Source organism: Eucalyptus grandis, chromosome 8, assembly GCF_016545825.1.
Source record: "Eucalyptus grandis isolate ANBG69807.140 chromosome 8, ASM1654582v1, whole genome shotgun sequence".
Taxonomy (NCBI): Eukaryota; Viridiplantae; Streptophyta; class Magnoliopsida; order Myrtales; family Myrtaceae; genus Eucalyptus; species Eucalyptus grandis.
The window spans coordinates 9,029,316-9,048,813 of record NC_052619.1 but is presented as its reverse complement, the minus strand read 5'-3'; the positions used below and the strand labels follow the sequence as shown (position 1 = coordinate 9,048,813).

Below are 19,498 nucleotides of genomic sequence, written 5' to 3'. Positions count from 1 at the left end.
ATATAACATCCCGAGCCGATCTAGAGGGTTGATGTCGGTTAGTGCGAGGGATAAGAGCAACTTTACTTGCCTTCCGAGGCGCGCCGATTTTTTTTTGGCTTTTTGTATCTTCGCGTTTTTTGACAATGACGAAACACGGATTTTTTTTTTTGTTTTTGGTCGAAACGAACACGCATTGACTTATTGCTTTTTCGTCTTAACGTGATGCCCGGGCTTCCGCGAAAGTGGGAACCGCGTTTCTGGTACGGGATGCCCAATGCTGCGTTTGTTCCTTTTAGTCGGTTTGCAATCAAGTCCTCCGACATCGTCTTGGGGGCTGTTTGTTAACATTTCTTTTTTTTATTATTATGAACAATTTTTCTATTTTTTTCCAAGGAAAAAAAAAGAACAGAAATGCGTTTATTTGCGTTTTGCGTTCCAAATCTATTTTTTTGTTCCTGAATACATTTAGAACAGTAAACGAAAAACAAGAAAAACATATTTCTTGTTTCGGAATAATTTTAAGAACAAATTTTTTCTCTCCTCTCTTTTTCTTCTCTTTTTTTTTCTTCTTTCTTTTTCTTTTTCTTTGGTTGGTCGCCGGCCTCGGCCATGGCTAGCGACCGGCCGACAAGGGCGGCGGCCCGCCCACCCACGGTGAGGCTCGCCGACCCCGATGAGGCTCGACCTCGCCTTGGCCGGGTGAGCTCGGGCTCTCCCAGATCCGGCGAGCCCAAGCTCGCCTAGCCACCGGCGAGGCTCGCCGGCCCGGCGATGGCCGATGGGCGAGGCCGAGCCTCGCCGGCGGGGCAGCAGGCCGGGCGAGCTCGGCTCGCCGAGGGTAGGCGAGCCTCGCCATGGCCGGGTGAGGCCGGGCCGCCCTCATCGACTGGGCCGCGGCTATGGCCGAGACAGGCGACCGACCAAAAGAAGAAAAAAATAAAAAATAAAAAATAAACAAAAAATAAAAAGAAACAAAAAAAGAATACAAATTTACCAAATGTATTTTGTTCATTTTTTATTCCCGGAATAAGTTTACCAAACCATTCTTCTGTTCAAATTTTTTTTCTATTTTTGTTCCCTATAACAATTTTTGAATAGAAACGTTACAAAACGCACTCTTGATCTCCGAAACTTCAGACATCGTCCTTCACATTTGTTCGAGGGACTTTTCCTTCGTTGCTCGTTTCATTTCCCTTTATTCCTTCTTCCATCATGTCATTGGTAGATTATAAATACAAATATCACCCACACTCATTCTGTTTTAATTTTATTTTTTTTGTTCAATTTGATTATGAATGATGTCCGTATTTATAATTCGCAGATTAAAGATTTAGGTAAAAGAACTTTCCTCTCTCCAGTACGGGGTGGAGGAAAGCACAGCCGTCTGATGCACACGTGGCACATCTTATAGTGAGCGTGGTCCATTGGGCCCAGCTGAAGCTTTACTCTGTACATGTCAATTCTTATTCCGCGTTTAATTAAAGTAAAAGATAAATCTACTGGATAATGTGATCATAACAGAACAGATGATGGCAATGTGTTTGTTTGGGCTGTGGTGCAATGAAATGGCCAATATTTTCAGAAATGATGTTACAATTCTAATAGTGTTTATTAATTGAACTCCATAATTTTGTGCAAACTATCAAATATTATGAAATAATATCACATCATATAGTAATTGAATTTTTTTCCGGCAAGCAATGTTGCAGGACTCACACTCGGAATTGTCATTTTTTTTTGTCGGTTCTACTTTACTTTTATTCTAATTCTCACTCGACTTTTACTCTACCTTATTGTAAGACGTGAAAGTCAAAATCCATACCTGAAACTAAATCGTCCATACCCCAATTCCCCTGAGAATGTGGGGATTCGAGCCTCTCACCTCCCCTTTCAATGTTAGCAAATGTTGTGACCGAAAGGCCTCATCTTGAGATCAATAAGAACTAAGATGGTACGCATAACGAGATGATAATCGTCCGACGAACAGTATATTGGCACGGGAGGATCTAGATTTAGTCAAATCAACACGTGCATTTTCTTGGATATTCTTTCCACACGCACTTTTGACATTTCCGCCCTTTTATATAGAATCATTGATCAGTGAGAACGTGACAGTTGAGAGACGTGAGTACTATTATTACTCATTTTCTTTGGGGAAAAGCCCGGGGAGACTTGGCTAAGGATTTTCATCCATTTCCCCCCTATCATTCCACGTACACATGTTTAGGATTAGATGCATCATTTAATTTTGTTTACTGATAGACAGCTAAATGTTGAAATTGTCGAGAAAATTTCAATCAAAGTCAAAAAGAACAATAAAGTCAGACTTTAAGACATTATATCACTTTTTTTTAAAAAAAAATCATTTTCCTTACAAAGTTACTAATGGTCAGCAGGAAATTTCTTATAGAATACAACAATATCTCTCAAGGGAAATAATTAGTTTTTGAGAAGAAACTTGAAAAGACTTAATCATGATTTATCGCAAAAATTGATATATTTATCTTTGTCTTTTTAATAGTGGCAACCCTTCGAAAAATGTTGCAAAATGAACAGTTACGTTCTCAAATGTTACATTGAAAAACATATGAAAACTTCAGATTTAAATTAATAATAAATAAATAATAACTGTAACTCATTTGTAAACAAGTTGTACTATTTCAATTAGATGAGTTTTTATAATTATAAACGAATTTTTATAAATAAAATATAATGATCATTGATTCTCGTCCACATGCGTATTCATATTTTATTGATATGAGATAAGATATCTCTTAATTTGTTTTACAAACAAATTACCAATAGAAATTACATTTCAAATGTAAGCCCACGAACTGAAATTCGACCCGAGATAATCTGTCATTTGTGGACGTGCAAGACATCTGTCATGGAAATCCAAGACTTCTTTCCGGTGTCTCAGTCCGAATCAGGAGGAAGGTTTCCTTGATTTTGCGGGAGTTGTCGCCAAGCAAAGCAGAAATGGGAAATGCACACAAAATCAATATTCCTAACGTGTTTTTGTGTGAGAGCGTTGACTTTGAATGTGATCGTGATGCGGGCGCTCACATATGTTGTTTGGTTATTGGAGCTCTTTGACCAACGGTTGATGCGCGTACGGAGGGAACTTCCGGGTTCTCTCGCTAAGGAATTTTGTATGCGGAACAAAGCGTTTGAAGTCGCCATTAAATCTTATGAGTTTAAGATTTTCGTTAATTCTTTTATGTGATTGAAAGATTATCTCGTGAGAAATTACGGAATTAAATACTATATAAATTATTAAGTGTAATTAAGAGCTGAGAAACACTAACGACGTAATATTTGTTATATCATTTGATCTATAATGACTTTCTTTTATTTATTTCTTTTGTCTATTTTATTGTTCGATTAAAATGAGATTATGTTTGTTTACGTAGGCTGCCAAGTCATCATACGACATATCATCAGCTAAGTCGGGCCGAGGAAATATTGTGTACACAAGTGATGTGACATTATTTTTACACAAATCCACTCCTTGGGCGACATGTGTCAAATTTGGGCCCAGTTGTAGGAAATTTTCTTTTGAAAACGCCTCAGGCCATCATATTCTCTCTCCGCGGCTCTTCACTTCGGCGGGTCTTTGGGGTGGTGGGCGAAGGAAAATAAAGGGGGACCGTTTGTTTCAAAGGAGACGATGGGAAAATTCTCTTGCTCGCGAGGGCTTAATTTCCTAGAAAAGCACTTCATCGCAACGCAACGCAAGAGGTGGCGATGAACAACTGGGAAAAGTAACTGAAAATGACATTGTTACGAAGCGAGCCCAGCAAAAGAAGGGAAAGGGAAAACACAAAACGAAGAAGCTTCGATTACATCGTTGAACTCATCTGGTGCTGCGACAGGGGGAGGATCTGGAGGCAGTTCTTTGGAGTAGACGGCGGTGGCCAGAGGACGAGGCAAAGACAGACTTGATCATGGACTGGGCGGCGTTGAGGCCATCGGAGGAGGCGGTGACAGCGACGAAAATGATGGAGAGGGAAGGGGAGGAGTGCTTGGAGAGGGGGAGCTTGGAATCTGGTGGCCCCGCAGGCCTAGGTGACCTGGGGTGGACGGTGATCGACGGCTGCCGAGGTGCTGGAGAGGGAGAGAAGGAGGTCCCTTTTGCTCCAAATAGTGATAAAAACAAAAAGAAAAGCTGTTCTTTTTTAAATTTGTCCACTTAGCCGGTGTTTCCGACAGGTGAGCCCACGTAGGACACATGTCGTTCACCGAGTGGATTTGTGTACAAATGATGTGGTGCAATATTTTCTCAGGCAGTGGGATAGAGGAGAAAATAGCAGGCGGTGGCCCCGGAGAAAATATTGGGTGGGTCTTACCCTCCACGTAGGCGTATGAGTAAGACACTCGGCGATTGACACGTGACTCCACGTAGGCGAGGGCGTGGGGCGTTCAAAATTCGCGCAGGCCGCGTGAGGCCCACCACTTTGACGCTCTCTCTGCTCTGCTCTCCTCTGCGACACCCCTGTCGAATCGTCCTCTTTCTCCTCTCTCTCTTTCCCCGTTCTCCGTTCCATTCCGTTGCGGGGGAGAACAAAAGTCGCACAGCCGCTTCTCTTCCCCCTCCTCTGCTCTCTCTCTCTCCATTCTCGCCGACAAGCTCTCTCTCTCCATTCTCGACTCCGACGCCCCTCAAGCCGGTTGCCTCCGTCACCCCCGACTTCGACACCAACGATGCCGCCTCTGCCCCCGACGCCCTCTCGCGACTCCGACGCTCCTCAAGCCGGTTGCCTCCGACGCCTCCGACGCCGCCTCCGCCTCCGCCCCCGACGCCCTCTCGCGACTCCGTCGCCCCTAACTCCGATGCCCCTCAAGCCGGTTGCCTCCGTCGCCCCGACTCCGACGATGCCGCCTCCGCCCTCAGGCCCCTTCCCTTCCTCTCCCCCGTCGCCAACTCCGTCGAGTCTCGCTGTTCCGGGTGAGCGCCGCTTCCGATTCCTTTCTCCGCTCGCTCGCTCCCGATCGACGGCCTGAAAGTGAATGTGCTCTTGATTCAGCTTTGGTATCTCGCCGTCGTGAAAGCTTAGTAGCGGATGTAGTCATGAACTCGAGCTTACGGATTAAAGTTGTCAAACTCCAATGTCCCATATCCCGAATCACCTAGCTAAAGATTATTTGCATCCTCAAGTGATCTGGCTTTGCAATTGAAGTGCTTTAGGGAAATAATCAGCATTAGCGTCTGGCGTAATATGTGGATATGGTAGGCTCTCTGATGGTGATGATTTGTCTGCATGGATTAAATAAAGTGATGGTATTTTCAAATGGCAATCTGGATAGTCATTTGTTGAGATCATTAAATTGAATGTGCAGAGCTTTTGTACTCAGAGAACTTGGATAGAGTGCAATGTAGTAATCTGTGGACAAACTAATACCTGGAAAAGTGCCAGCATTATAGCATATAAGTTATAGCTCGCTCACTGTGTGTGTATGTGTATGATGACCGGCTTCCTATGGCTTAAATTAAGCCTTTGAAAGAACAAGCATTAGTAAATCGACTGATGTCCGTAAGCATCTGTATTGAGTCTGCAGTACCCCCAAAACTTCTTGTTTACATTGGTTTTTAACTTTAAATGATGGGATGCCTTTCTTGCTGCCAGTGGTTTATAAAGCCATGTATATGGAAGATCTATGTCTTGTGTGCAGATAGTAGATGAATTATACTAGCTCTCAGTGTTCTACTTATTGAATCTGCTGTCCTCTATATCAGTCCTTGGGATAATTCTGTCTTTTTTTCCCTGGTACAGCACCTCTGTATCAGGGGCTGCAAAAAATGCTGCCAGAAGTATTCTTGATGATGAGGACGATTTAAAAAATGATGAAACTTGTACATTGTATATCCTAGATGCCCATGAGGCTGTCATTAGCATGCCAAGTGATTTCATATTTTAATGGCATGTCCTTTCCAATCTCTCACTTTATGGAGATACATAAATGAATGAAGAACCTGATCCATGTGACGCTTCTGTAACTACAGTTTTTTTCCATAGATAGATATAAGTACGGATGAAAATGTTTCACTCATTAAGCTCCATTGTCTCCCTATATGATGCATCTAAAACTACAGTTGAAATTCTATGTTCGTCTCTTTATCTGAATGGACCTCATTAAGGTGGATAAGATGGAGAGCCTGTTTGCAATGTCAATGCTTTACAGTTGGAACTGACAGCTCTGTTTTCGGTTCCTAGGTAACGAGAAACTACAGCGCATTGAGAAGATGAGATACCATGGTTCCATGCCTTGTCACCAGTGCCTTTCGCATGTTGCGTCCATACCATGGCCAGAGGCAGTGCATTTGTTAAACTTTTCGTATTTTTGTTCTTGATTGAGGACCGTGCTCTTGCTACGGTTAAGGGGATGCCAGAGTCGCTCCTGTTTTCATGGGATTATCTCTTATGGCTATAGGGCGGAATCCCCATTTCTGAGTTTCTTGAGTAATGTATGCTATTGGCAATGATAGGCTATGTATCCTATATTTTTGGTCAAAATAGGACTTTTATATTACTGTTACTTTTTTAATATGTTGACATGCATCTATTTGCACAATCCACTGAAGTAACATCAGAACATTTCTTAATGGTTTCTGAAAAGTTGTTTCATGGATTCTCATAATTCGACTCATGCATTCAAGGATCACTGAGTCATCTTAAGTTCTGCTCTAAGGTACTTAATCTAGTTTGGCCTCATGCTCTCACTCTGTTTTTAGGAATTTGTCTACCTCAGCCATTATGGAAAGAATTCCAAGCAGGTGGCCATGTCCTGTGTGGCATCCTCCATGGAAGAACTACAGGGTGAGAATTGTGGCCTAATTTTTCTGGCAGCTAGAAGAAAGTTCTTGTTTTGTTTCAGTAATAGTTATGGTGTCATGTGATAATTATTCATTTGAATTTATCATACAGCTGTGTCTTGTCCATGTTATCGTATCTGCAGTTATTTGCTCGCTTACTTGGATTGTTATGTGTTTTGTTTTCTCCTTTTTGTATGTGCAAGGTCATAAGTGGGCATTTGGGATGGGTGAGATCTATAGCATTTGATCCTAGTAATCAATGATTCTACACTGGCTCTGCAGATCGAACAATTAAGGTATTAAGCTTTTACAATTGTGCTTTTTAATGATTCCTAGTCTTCTTTTGTTTGTAAAATTTGCTGATCATAGATGCTCACTTTCTAGTTCTTTGGTTGCTACCATTTGCTAATTTGAATTTCTATGTATAGTTCTTTTGGTTAGTTGAACGAGATGATTTGGTTAGTTGAATGAGATGATTGTTAGAATCATTGAGTCGCCAGAAAGTTGATCACTCTTTTCTATGGCAGCATTTTGTTCTAAAACTTTTTTGAAGTTGTATCCTTAATTCTAATGTTATTTCGAATTGCATGATCTCTGTGATTTAATTGTATAAAGTACAATTTGAGATGGAAATTGCTATTAAAAGTTTTGAAATAGATGAGCATTGACATTGTAGAGATGAATTCTAAATGCCCCCAACCAGAGGGGGTCTTAAGTTGACTCTTTTTCTCTTCTTTGCATGCATTCTGGTTGACCATATGCTTTCTTCATCAACTTCCCTTTTTTGTGAAATCTGCGCATTTAAGCATTCTATATTGATATTCTTTTCCTAGATATGGGATCTAGCAAGCGGAAGGCTGAAGCTAACGCTGACAGGACATATTGAACAGATTAGGGGTGAGTGCTTGACATAATAAATGATTAGCAGTTTGAACTTGTTTTGGCTAGCTACTTTTCAGATTCTGACAGTTCCAACTCTATACCTTATTCAAATTACAGGCCTTGCAGTGAGTAGTAAGCATACTTATATGTTCTCTGCTGGTGATGACAAACAAGTTAAATGCTGGGATCTTGACCAGAATAAGGTTGTGAATCTATCTCCTCATCAAATATGAAGCGCTGTGTTCAATTAGTTAAACACATTTTAATAAAGAATGCTTTCTGCTATTTCAGGTTATCCGGTCTTCTCATGGTCTCTGTACTTCCAGATCAGAATCATGAAAGCGCCGTGCTTCAAACCAAGCCTTCACCTAGGAAGCTCATCATTGCCAAGTCACTTGTAAATAAGCCTTGATTGATGTTTTACTTTGTCTTATTGTACTGGATGTTACAAAATTGCTTACGGGTATTACCCCAAGTGAACTCAATTACAGCCATGCTTAATAAGTATTGTCATGTTGAGGATCAGTAGAAACTGATCCTTGTACATACTTCATCTTCTTGTTCAGCCCACTATTCCAGATTTTATTTACCTGCAGTTGAGCGAAACTCAAGGCATATTCCACGATAAGAAGATGAATTGTTCTTTGGTAGAAATAGGAGTTAAGATTGCCGTCGTCCTCCTTAACAACTAGTTCACACTGGTAAAATCGAAAACTGCAGCTGTGCTTGCTGTTGCAATATTACTACGGTCCTGTTACTTGAGGATCTCCACTTCCGAGGGCCCTTATAAAAAAAGGCATAGGTGTACTAAATTGGAAAATCAACATTTCTTCCTGCAACGTTCTCTTGTTAAGTCAATTTCACATTCTTCTCATAGTTGACTACTAATATTGTGAAAGTGAGGGAAGAGGTAGGGATTCTTATGCAACAACTGCCTACTTTCTCTGATTTTTTAATTTCATATCATAAAATTGAGGTGCTTGGTGGTGTAAACAGGTTGCTGCTGATTATAAAGCAGCTAGCTTCAATCCAGATATTATGGAGCGCTGAAGGATGCAGTTAGAGACACTTTCTACCGTATTTGAGATATATTTTCGTATTCTGAAGCATACTATGCAGTCAATTGTGCCCAGGTGATTTCATGTGTCATTTTGTATGGTTTTGACACTATAGTGAAATATTCAAACATGGTAGGGCATATTGGTATTGGTGCGTAGTACCGTATCAAAGCAAATGTTTTATCAGACACTGAAACTGGGGTTTCAATATTGGTCAGGTCTTCAGATTGACATGAAAAAATTCATAGGACCAATTTAAGGTGTGGTTCTTAATTATCAGTGATGCTGTCCATTTGCTGTGTTGATTTAATCTTCTCTATAATCAACCTAAAATATGTGCATAAAGTTGAGTTAGAAATTGTCTTTGTGAATGGTATCTAACGGGATACTGTGATCACTTCATTCTGGCTAAATCTAACGGGATAATCAACCTAGAATTATACAGGTGATCGCTTGAACTTTGGATTGGCTGCTGAGCTGGCTAAATCTGAAGGTTACATGGTTGAGGTACTTCCCCCGTAATTACTTCTAGATGTGATTGTGATTTTAACATATGCTGGAGACTGGTGTCAAAAGGTTATGCCTTATTGCAGATGGTGATTGTTGGAGATGATTGTGCTTTACCTCCCCCTCGAGGCATAGTCGGGAGGAGAGGATTGGCAGGGACTATTCTAGTTCACAAGGTTTGTGGTCTCTCTCTCTCTCTGAAAGGTTGTGCTTTAAATGTCCCTTTTGGCACTAAACAAGAATCTTTTCCTTCCCCACTTCTCATGGTCGACGCTTGTATCCTTAATTTTTGCCACCATCACTTTTATCTATTCGAGTGACTACGTCAACTTTAAAAACTCTCATATTTTCTTCTTGTAATAGATCGTTAACATAGGAAACTCCTGTTTTTGGCAAATCAATTTGTAGAAAGTTTTTGAATTTTTAATTAAGAAAGTCAGAAGGACGTCCCTTTCAGATTATTCTTCTGAAGTTTCCATGCATCTGGCAATATCTATGGTTCATTGTTGTTGAGAGACTCCACACTTCTTGGCCTACGTTTATGAGTAGTGAAAGTGAAGAATACTGATATGATTCTTTGCTTTCGTTTTGTCAATATAAGGTCGCTGGAGCTGCAGCCGCAACTGGGCTCTCACTTAAGGATGTTGCAGCAGAGGCGAAGCCTGCATCAGAAATGGTTGGGACGATGGGTGTTGCCTTGTTCAATGTCTTTTGTTTGTTAGGTGTTAGTAATGGCTGGCAGGCTTGAAGATCAGAGAGATTTATGTTTGCCAAGTGCATGTTCAATGCCTGGCGAAGACTTAAGAGTGTCATTTTTAGTTGATTGGATGGCTCTGCCTTAGGCATTGTTGAGAAATAATCGTGATCGAAATGCAATATTGTGATGCTGAAGGTGATATATTGATTCTGATTTGTTATCGGTTTGTGTGCGCTTTAGGCGTTGGATAAGATTAGATATGAGAGCCTCACGGACGAGAGCAAGCTCGATGCGCAGCTCAAGCTGTTCATTAGGCTGGTGCTGGACAAGGCCAACAAGACCCTTTCGATCGTTGACAGTGGCATTGGCATGACTAAAGCAGGTAATGTAATTGGCTGACAGAGATTGATCAATTTTCTTGCTCACGTCTTTTGGCTATGGCTATGTTCCTATCCAATAACGGTAACTGTTACGCTGAGTTCATTTAAGTTGTGAGATGAATTGGACAGATCTTGTGAACAACCTGGGTACGATTGCGAGGTCGAGGACGAAAGAATTCATGGAGGCATTGTAGGCGGGAGCTAATGAGAGCATGATCGGTCAATTTGGTGTCGGTTTCTACTCTGCTTATTTGGTGGTTGAGAAAGTCATTGTGACTACTAAGCCCAGTGATGAGCAGTACATCTGGGAGTCCCAGGCCGGTGGTTCCTTCACCGTTACGAGAAATGTGAGTGGGGAGCAACTCGGCAGAGGGACCAATATCACCCTCTTCCTTAAGGGGGACCAGGTGAGTTCATTTATGGTTGCTTTTATGAATTGGTGGAAAAGATTTACTATGGTTTTGGATGATACATGATGCTAACAGCGTCAAGTCTCTGTTTTCCTCAGCTGGAGTACCTGGAAGAAAGAAGGATTAAGGACCTTGTGAAGAAGCACTCCAAGTTCATTAGCTACCCCATCTATCTATGGACTGAGAAGACAACCGAGAAAGAGATCAGTGATGATGAGGACGATGAGCCCGAGAAGGAAGAGGAAGGAGATGTCGAGGACGTCAATGAGGAGAAGGAAGAAAAGAAGTCCAAGAAGAAGAAGATTAAGGACGTTTCTCATGAGTGGCAGCTCATCAACAAACTGAAACCCATCTGGCTGTGAAAGCCAGAGGAGATCACCAAGGAGGAGTATGCTTCCTTCTACAAGAGCTTGACCAATGATTGGGAAGACCATCTTGCCGTGAAGCACTTCTCTATTGAGGGGCAGCTTGAATTCAAGGCTATTTTGTTCGTCCCAAAATGTGCTCCGTTCGACCTCTTTGATACTCGCAAGAAGATGAACAACATCAAGCTCTATGTTAGGAGGGTTTTCATTATGGACAACTGCAAGGAGCTCATTCCAGAGTATCTTGGATTCGTGAAAGGAGTTGTCGATTCTGATGACTTGTCCCTCAACATTTCTCGTGAGATGCTGCAACAGAACAAGATTCTGAAGGTCATCAGGAAAAATCTTGTCAAGAAGTGCATTGAGATGTTCAATGAGATTGCAAAGAACAAGGAGGACTTAAAAATCTATTTGATGGTTGAAAGTGTTTACTTATTTAGTCAATTGATGATAATATTTCGTATTTTAATAAATTAATTTTATAAAATGTATCGTGAATATTTATTTGTCAATGATTATGGAGTTTCATATGACAACGTCCACCAATACTTATTTTTTATTAGAAAGTTTTCATACCGATGTTTACTTAAACAATGCTGATGAGTAGCACCAAGATGTGAATTAGTAGTGAAGCTGCAGGGCATGAAAAGATGAGCGGACATTTTTTCCATATTCATATCATATTTAGATCTAATTCTTATATTTAGTAGTGAACTCAAGTGCCAAAGGAGTAGGACATCATGGATTTATCGATCATTCTCCGCAATTTAGTTGTTGATTACTTGATAGTATGATGTCGTAATGATGGACAAATGTCCAATTTAGTCATTGATTACTTGATAGTATGATGTCGTAATGATGGACAAATGTCGCATTGACTCATAATCGGGCTTAGAATTTAAGCTTTGACGTACACTCCTAAGTCAAAATGAAGAATGTTAGATTTGAATGTTCAAAAAAATATATTAGTACACAATTATAACGCGCACATAAATGCTTGATGGCAAGACTATTGGCACTATAGGACAAGACAACGTTCATAACCCATAATGGATCATCAATCAGAGTAGCTGCAAAACCTCCATAGACAGTGTTCATATCCATGACATTTCTTATTTTATCAGTCCCAAGTGCAGGTAGTACTTTCTTGCAGTGCTTTGCCCGCACCTTCCACTTACTATCATCGTGCTTGAAAGCACTCGCACTTCCTCCTTGTATTTCTGACATGCGCTCAGGTGCAACGTGCAGTCGCTCAGGCCATTTGGGGATGGATTTGAGACTGATATTCTTGAGCTTTGGATCCGGAACAACCACGCAAGGATGGAGCGGAGTATACCAAGCAGAGTCCAGCTCAAGGCTGTCATCGCATTTCGATGGGTAGGCATCAGGTTTTGCAAGGCGATTGTAGCAACTGCTGTTTGAGGTTTTCTGCCACATGGCGATGTCATCCTTCTTGTTATACAGCTTGAAGCACATTGAGGTGAGAAGCTTCTACAGTCTGTCATAATCTGACTTCTGTTCCTGCACGGTGGTGTTCCATCCACGCCAGCGGTTTTGGTAGTTGACTGGTGGTCCTGAGAGGACCCAGAAACCTCCAGGCCGCAGTATCCCGTTGATTTCTAGGAGGTATAATCCACCTGTGACCAATGCACTTTCATAAGTAAGAAAAAGAGATCTCATACCCAACATCCAATTCTTCCTGGTATTTAGATTCAACGCATCAGGAAAAGGAGTTACCAAATTCAGTCCACGGAATAAGGCATCTTGAGCAGTGGGCCATATGGAATGATTTTGACGGGAAAGGTAGCCATTACGTAGAGATGATGCCTAGTATTGCCGGAATCCCCCGTTCCAAGGCAAATTGGACTTGAGCTTCATGATTATCTCGAGGGGCAAGAGAAACGGTTAATATCCCATGATCCAACAAATTGCCTCCCCAGCTTGCAACCTAAAACAATTTAAAGATATTGTAGGCATCAGCTAAAACTACCACTAGAACTGTAAGTGCCAAATCTATTAAACCACAGAAGCATCTGCACATCTCAGAAATGCTAATTAAAAAAGTACCACAATTCTTTTCCCCTTCATGAGTAAGTACAAACTCACCCCACAACCCGTGTCACTGGGTGTTCGAACTGTGCCATCTTTCATACCCGGGATCAGATCTTGCATCAAATCAACATATGCACTCACACCCTTGGGAAACATCGTACCGCCACCAGGAAAAAGAAACTTCTCTCCTTGCTTTCTCAGCCAGTTCTGGTTTGATATCTCTTTTGATCTAATCATATGGCACGTTCCTATGACCCGATCCACATATCCATTTTCACTATTGTGTCATGAATTCATAAATTTCTGTTTTCTAGTATGATTGAGGAAACCACAGAAGCATCTGCACATCTCAGAAATGCTAATTAAAAAAAGTACCACAATTCTTTTCCCCTTCATGAGTAAGTACAAACTCACCCCACAACCCGTGTCAATGGGTGTTCGAACTGTGCCATCTTTCATACCCGGGATCAGATCTTGCATCAAATCAACATATGCACTCACACCCTTGGGAAACATCGTACCGCCACCAGGAAAAAGAAACTTCTCCTTGCTTTCTCAGCCAGTTCTGGTTTGATATCTCTTTTGATCTAATCATATGGCACGTTCCTATGACCCGATCCACATATCCATTTTCACTATTGTGTCATGAATTCATAAATTTCTGTTTTCTAGTATGATTGAGGAAACACAATTACCTGTACCAACATTCGTCCCTGCTCTTTGGCCATCTGATCGGCGGCTTGTACCCTTCTCGTGGCGGGACCAAGCATTCCTTTCTCTCAAAAATCGCCGGGCAATGGCGCTCCATGAAAGTCAGACGATGCATGCCATACTTCCTCCACCTCTGTGCCCAAAGAAGAAAACCACATATCTTAGATTCGTTCTGGTAGATCAGATCACAACAAACTATTTGGTCTGCTCGTACCTTAGGATCCGTGCAGGGAGTGTAGTCTTGGTAGTCTAAGCTACACTCAGGGAACGAGACAAACTTCATCTGAAGTGGAGCAAAAAGAAACCACAGATAATAGAGGAAAGCAAACTAATTGGACACGCTTCATGTGATTTCATAATTCCTTGAGATGAGGGGCATTCCCCAATTCAGCTGTCGATAATACTTTTATTCATCGATGTTCTCTCTTCAGAATAACTGTTGACTTTTAAAAAGAAAAACTCACAATTAAAAGAGAACAGGCAACAAAAGGAAAAGTTAGAACTCGAAAGATCTTCATTGAAATGGACGCCCACCAAAGTATATAGCGTCACATCCACCTGAGTTTTGACTAAAGCAGAACCTAATTAGCAAACCAAGATCCGCAGAAGAAACATAAAGAATGCAGAGTGTAATCGAAGTGATAGTACTCTGTTGCCGAGGGGCAACTAAATCTGAGGATACCACCCAAGAATCAGTAAATTTGTGACGACCCATCTAGTCCTTGCTCAAACAAAATCTAACTGTGATAAGCAATGACTGGTCAACTGAATTTGCGGAGCTAGGAGCAAGAAGAGAACAAGAAACGAAGTTAACCCAAGAACAACCAGATGCTCTGCGAATTACTTTGGAAGAGAACGGAGAAGAGCGAAATGGACGAAGGTGGGGTCAAATGTCAACGGGATCTGCGTTACATGTGACAGAGAAGGAAGAAGAAAAGCAAAGTACCAAAGAAGGAAATGAACGGTTGCGAAACAGAGCAAGAACAAGAACAGGAGTCAGAGAGAGAGAGAGAGAGAGAGACGAGATGAGGAATTGAGATGAGCTCCTAGGACTCACAGGGATATAGGCATCAACATTAACATCTCTCCCTCCCTATACATGGCTTTATAAACCACTGGCAGCAAGAAAGGCATCCCATCATTTAAAGTTAAAAACCAATGTAAACAAGAAGTTTTGGGGGTACTGCAGACTCAATACAGATGCTTACGGACATCGGTCGATTTACTAATGCTTGTTCTTTCAAAGGCTTAATTTAAGCCATAGGAAGTCGGTCATCATACACATACACACACAGTGAGCGAGCTATAACTTATATGCTATAATGCTGGCACTTTTCCAAGTATTAGTTTGTCCACAGATTACTACATTGCACTCTATCCAAGTTCTCTGAGTACAAAAGCTCTGCACATTAAATTTAATGATCTCAACAAATGACTATCTAGATTGCCATTTGAAAATACCATCACTTTATTTAATCCATTAAGACAAATCATCACTATCAGAGAGCCTACCATATCCACATATTACGCCAGACGCTAATGCTGATTATTTCCCTGAAGCACTTCAATTGCAAAGCCAGATCACTTGAGGATGCAAATAATCTTTAGCTAGGTGATTCGGGATATGGGACATTGGAGTTTGACAACTTTAATCCGTAAGCTCGAGTTCATGACTACATCCGCTACTAACCTTTCACGATGGCAAGATACCAAAGCTGAATCAAGAGCACATTCACTTTCAGGCCGTCGATCGCGATCGAGCGAGCGGAGAAAGGAATCGGAAGTGGCACTCACCCGGAACTACGAGACTCGACAGAGTTGGCGACGGGGGAGAGGAAGGGAAGGGGCCTGAGGGCGGAGGCGGAGGCGGCGTCGTTGGAGTCGGGGCGACGGAGGCAACCGGCTTGAGGGGCGTCGGAGTCGCTAGAGGGCGTCGAGGCGGAGGCGGAGACGGAGGCGGCATCGAGGCGTCGGAGGCAACCGGCTTGAGGAGCGTCGGAGTCACGAGAGGGCGTCGGGGCGGAGGCAACGTCGTCGGCGTCGGAGTCGGGGGTGACGGAGGCAACCGGGTTGAGGGGCGTCGGAGTCGAGAATGGAGAGAGAGAGCTCGTCAGCGAGAATGGAGAGAGAGAGCAGAGGAGGGGGAAGAGAAGCAGCTATGCGACTTTTGTTCTCCCCCGCAACGGAACGGAACGGAGAACGGGGAGAGAGAGAGAGAGGACAATTCGATAGGGCGCAGGCGTCGCAGAGGAGAACAGAGCAGAGGGAGCGTCAGAGTGGTGCGCCCCACACGCAGCCCGCGCGAATTTTGAACGCCTGACGCCCTCGCCTACGTGGAGCGCCCCACACGCAGCCCGCGCGAATTTTGAACGCCTGACGCCCTCGCCTACGTGGAGCCACGTGTCGATCGCTGAGTGTCTTACCCATACGCCTACGTGGAGGGTAAGACCCACCCAATATTTTCTCAATAAGAGAATATGTTGCGTGTAGACTGTCACGTCAGCTTCCGACGGATAAGCAGCTGACTTGGAATCATGTCCTCCTCTTCGTTCATCTCCAATCGCCTCCTTTCATGCAACCTTGCGAATCGAACGTCTTCGCAAGCCTCTCCCCGCACAGAAGACCGCTCGATTCCTCGCCATCACCCTCGGTTTTTTCCCATAAATTCTCATTTCTAACGTCTCAAGACCGCTCTCCCGCTCGAGAGCGGGAATTCTGAAAACCTGAGTTAAGCTCTCTTCGTCGAGTTACACCAGTCTTGTCGGCCGCAAACCACTCTCTCAAGCTGTCCCCAGATCACAAATGCAAATGACAACGGAGGATAGATATGAGACATAAGTGAAAGTTTGTAGCTTTTATTTTGGGGGGCAATAAAATCTACAATTTTAGATTTTTTTAAGGTACTAGGTCCGTTAACATGTCAAACGATGCCATGGTACAACAAATTCCCATTGGTGCAGAATTGGCAACCGAAGCTCTATGACATCAGAGAGATATTGATCATCATAGGTGCATAACCAAAGAAATATGAAATATGAAAAGCAAATTGTTTTAGCAGGGAAAATAAGAGACTATAGAACATTGAATTGCCTTGAAGCGATATATATATATATATATATATATATATATATATATATATATATATATATATATATTTTCAAATCTCGAACTTAGAAATTCCTTTCCAAATTCTTTTCAATGGCATTGAAAATGTTCTTACGACATCCAAATTAAAAAATGTTTCAAGATCATCTGAAAAATTGGGATATTTTCTAAGTCCCAAAAAGTGCATCCCGTAATTATTTCCATGTTTTGATTACCAACTTCGTCTTCCTTTTTTCGTCTTGTGGCCAACTATGTGTCTTCCTTTTTTAAAACTTGGCCACCTTGAACATCTAACCGAGTGGAACTTTAACTTTCCTTTGAAACTCAAGGGATGTTTTCCTCGGAAACTGGATACACAAGTTAGCCGGTTTCCTGAGAAATATTGAAGGTGGAGACGGCTCGGTCATATTTGGGACAGTGACGGCCCCCGTTACCTTCCCATTTTCTACAAAGAAACTAAACTGAAATGTTAGAGAGAGATATTAATTATTATTGTAAAATGCGGGTTTTGACCAGGTCAAAAGGGAGAAGAAAAAAAACGTTGAAAAGTCAACAGAAAAAGAAAAACGTGAACTTCGGCTCAATTACAAGGAAAAGCAACGCAGAGGAAGAAGACCGAGCGCTCGCAAAAGGAAAGAGAGGAAACGGGGGAAAAAGAAAGGAAAAGAAAGAAGAGGGTTTCGCCCCTCCTCACCACGGAATCCTCGATAAGCCAATTTAACTGCTATTCGCACGTCTGGTAAGTGATCCCACCATTTTTTCGTTAATCAAAATAATATTCAAAGTTAGGGCACAAATTCGAAATTAGGTCAATTCTGAGCTGCAAGTTTCAATTGAGGAGTTGTTGGATTACGTATATATACATAAATGACAGTTTAGGCTATTGTGGAGTCATAGAATTTTACATAACTCAATTTGGACATATGATTTGCCCAAAATAAAATTTTGAAGTTGGCTGTGGGTGATAAACAGTGCACATCCAGTGACTTTCAAGCTGAATTTTGGCAGTTTTCAGCACAATTTTGAGTTAGCCGAGTGTGGGTCTTCTAGTGTTTTGAAAGGGCTTCTGTTTGACTAGAAATTTATTTGAAAACAGAGTTCGGTAGAAAGAGGTATGGCACGACCAATCTCCGTGCTCAAGCTCGGCATTGTGAATGGTTTTGAATGATGACTTCATACGAGCGATTTTTGGACACGTTTGAGTTGTTTTGTTAGTGTATACGAGTGGCTTTGTTAGTATTTAAGCTTAGTATAGCCATTTTGTTGTTGAGGTAATATTTTATTGAGTTTTGACATCGATTCTTATTTAATTGTTAGAATTACGAGATCGTTAACTCATTTAGCCGCGCGTTGTTGGTTTAAGTGAATAAGTTATGAAATAACATTTTCATTGCTTAAAAATCTGCATTAGGCATTTACTACTATTCGATTATTTGAGAATGGTTCGAGAAATATATTATGGAAGGTGTTGTGAAAATTTATAAATATGTATTATGTTGTGAACTGATTTATGGAATTAGTTTTAAAATGATTTGGGAAACGTTTAATGAAAGATGTTTCGAAATGTTACTAGTTTATCAAATGAATTCCGAAATAATGTCAAAAATGTCTTGTGAAATATATTTTGTTTGATAAATGGAGTTAGGAAATATGATATATTACGAGTTTGTGAAACCACTTTGCGAAAGAATTACGTTAACTTTAAGTATGGTTTATGAAAGATGATTTGGTTCGATATGTGATATTGCACGTCTAGATCATCCTAGTCAATATTCCGAAACCTTTTTATGCTATAGATGCCCCTTTTTTTTTGCCGGTCCTACTCTACTCATATTCTAACACTCACTCTCAGACTTTTGCCTCTCATTGCAACGCATGGGAGTCGAAACTTACGCTTGAAACTAAATCATCCCAATCCCCGAGAAAGTGGGGATTCGAACCCCACCTCCCCTTCCAACTCTCCCTTCTATGTAGGAATGGTGGCCATTGGGGCAAACCCTAATGATTCCCCCTTTTTTCCCTTTTGTGATAAAGAAGACACAGTTGATGAGATGCTTTCCATTGTGAAAGTACGATGAGGTCACTCTTGATGCCACGTGATTTTTCTTTTCTTTGATTAATGGGAATGGATGCACTTTTACATAATGGATAACACAGACTCTAATACCATATTAAAAAGTCTAACTCAAAAGCTTAAATTAATAAATAAAGAGAGATAGCGTAAATATAAAGAGCATTTTGAATCACGTTATCAAGGGAAAATCTCAAATAAGGATCTAAAGTGAGTCCATTTTTTTCAAATAAGGATCCGAAGTGGTTGTTGTCCCAAATAAGGATCCAAAGTGGCTAACAAGTCTCAAATAAGGACTGAACTTGCCGGTCGGCCAAAATGTTCACCGTCGGCGAGAGTGTGATATTTTCGGTGGTCAAAATATGGGCAATTTTGTCAAAAAAAAATATAGATAGAAATTAACAAACCCTAACCCCCAAACTCTTCACATTCTTTTGACCTAAAAAAGAAATATTCTTCATGTT

The 19,498-nt window shown here is 41.5% G+C and overlaps 1 protein-coding gene and 2 pseudogenes across 1 annotated transcript; 2 read left to right on the top strand and 1 right to left on the bottom strand.

Annotated features, from left to right (window-relative positions):
• Positions 1-204: 204 nt before the first annotated feature.
• Positions 205-8,017, top strand: LOC120286939 (platelet-activating factor acetylhydrolase IB subunit beta-like). Its single transcript, XM_039299555.1, has 7 exons — positions 205-318; positions 3,858-4,109; positions 6,716-6,800; positions 7,079-7,092; positions 7,630-7,693; positions 7,796-7,881; positions 7,970-8,017. The coding sequence occupies exons 1-7, from the start codon at positions 205-207 to the stop codon at positions 8,015-8,017; spliced, it is 663 nt and encodes a 220-aa protein (XP_039155489.1).
• LOC104426016 lies at positions 6,525-11,626 on the top strand (annotated as a pseudogene).
• A 357-nt stretch (positions 11,627-11,983) lies between these two features.
• Positions 11,984-15,585, bottom strand: LOC104427729 (annotated as a pseudogene).
• Positions 15,586-19,498: the final 3,913 nt, after the last annotated feature.

Bases quoted from the DNA above. Each gene is read 5' to 3' on its own strand.
- LOC120286939 (XM_039299555.1), top strand. From the start codon at position 205: ATGCCCGGGCTTCCGCGAAAGTGGGAACCGCGTTTCTGGTACGGGATG. The intron at 4,110-6,715 runs GTCCCTTTTGCT...CTCTGTTTTTAG, and splicing joins CTGGAGAGGGAGAGAAGGAG to GAATTTGTCTACCTCAGCCA. The intron at 7,694-7,795 runs GTGAGTGCTTGA...TTCAAATTACAG, and splicing joins ACATATTGAACAGATTAGGG to GCCTTGCAGTGAGTAGTAAG.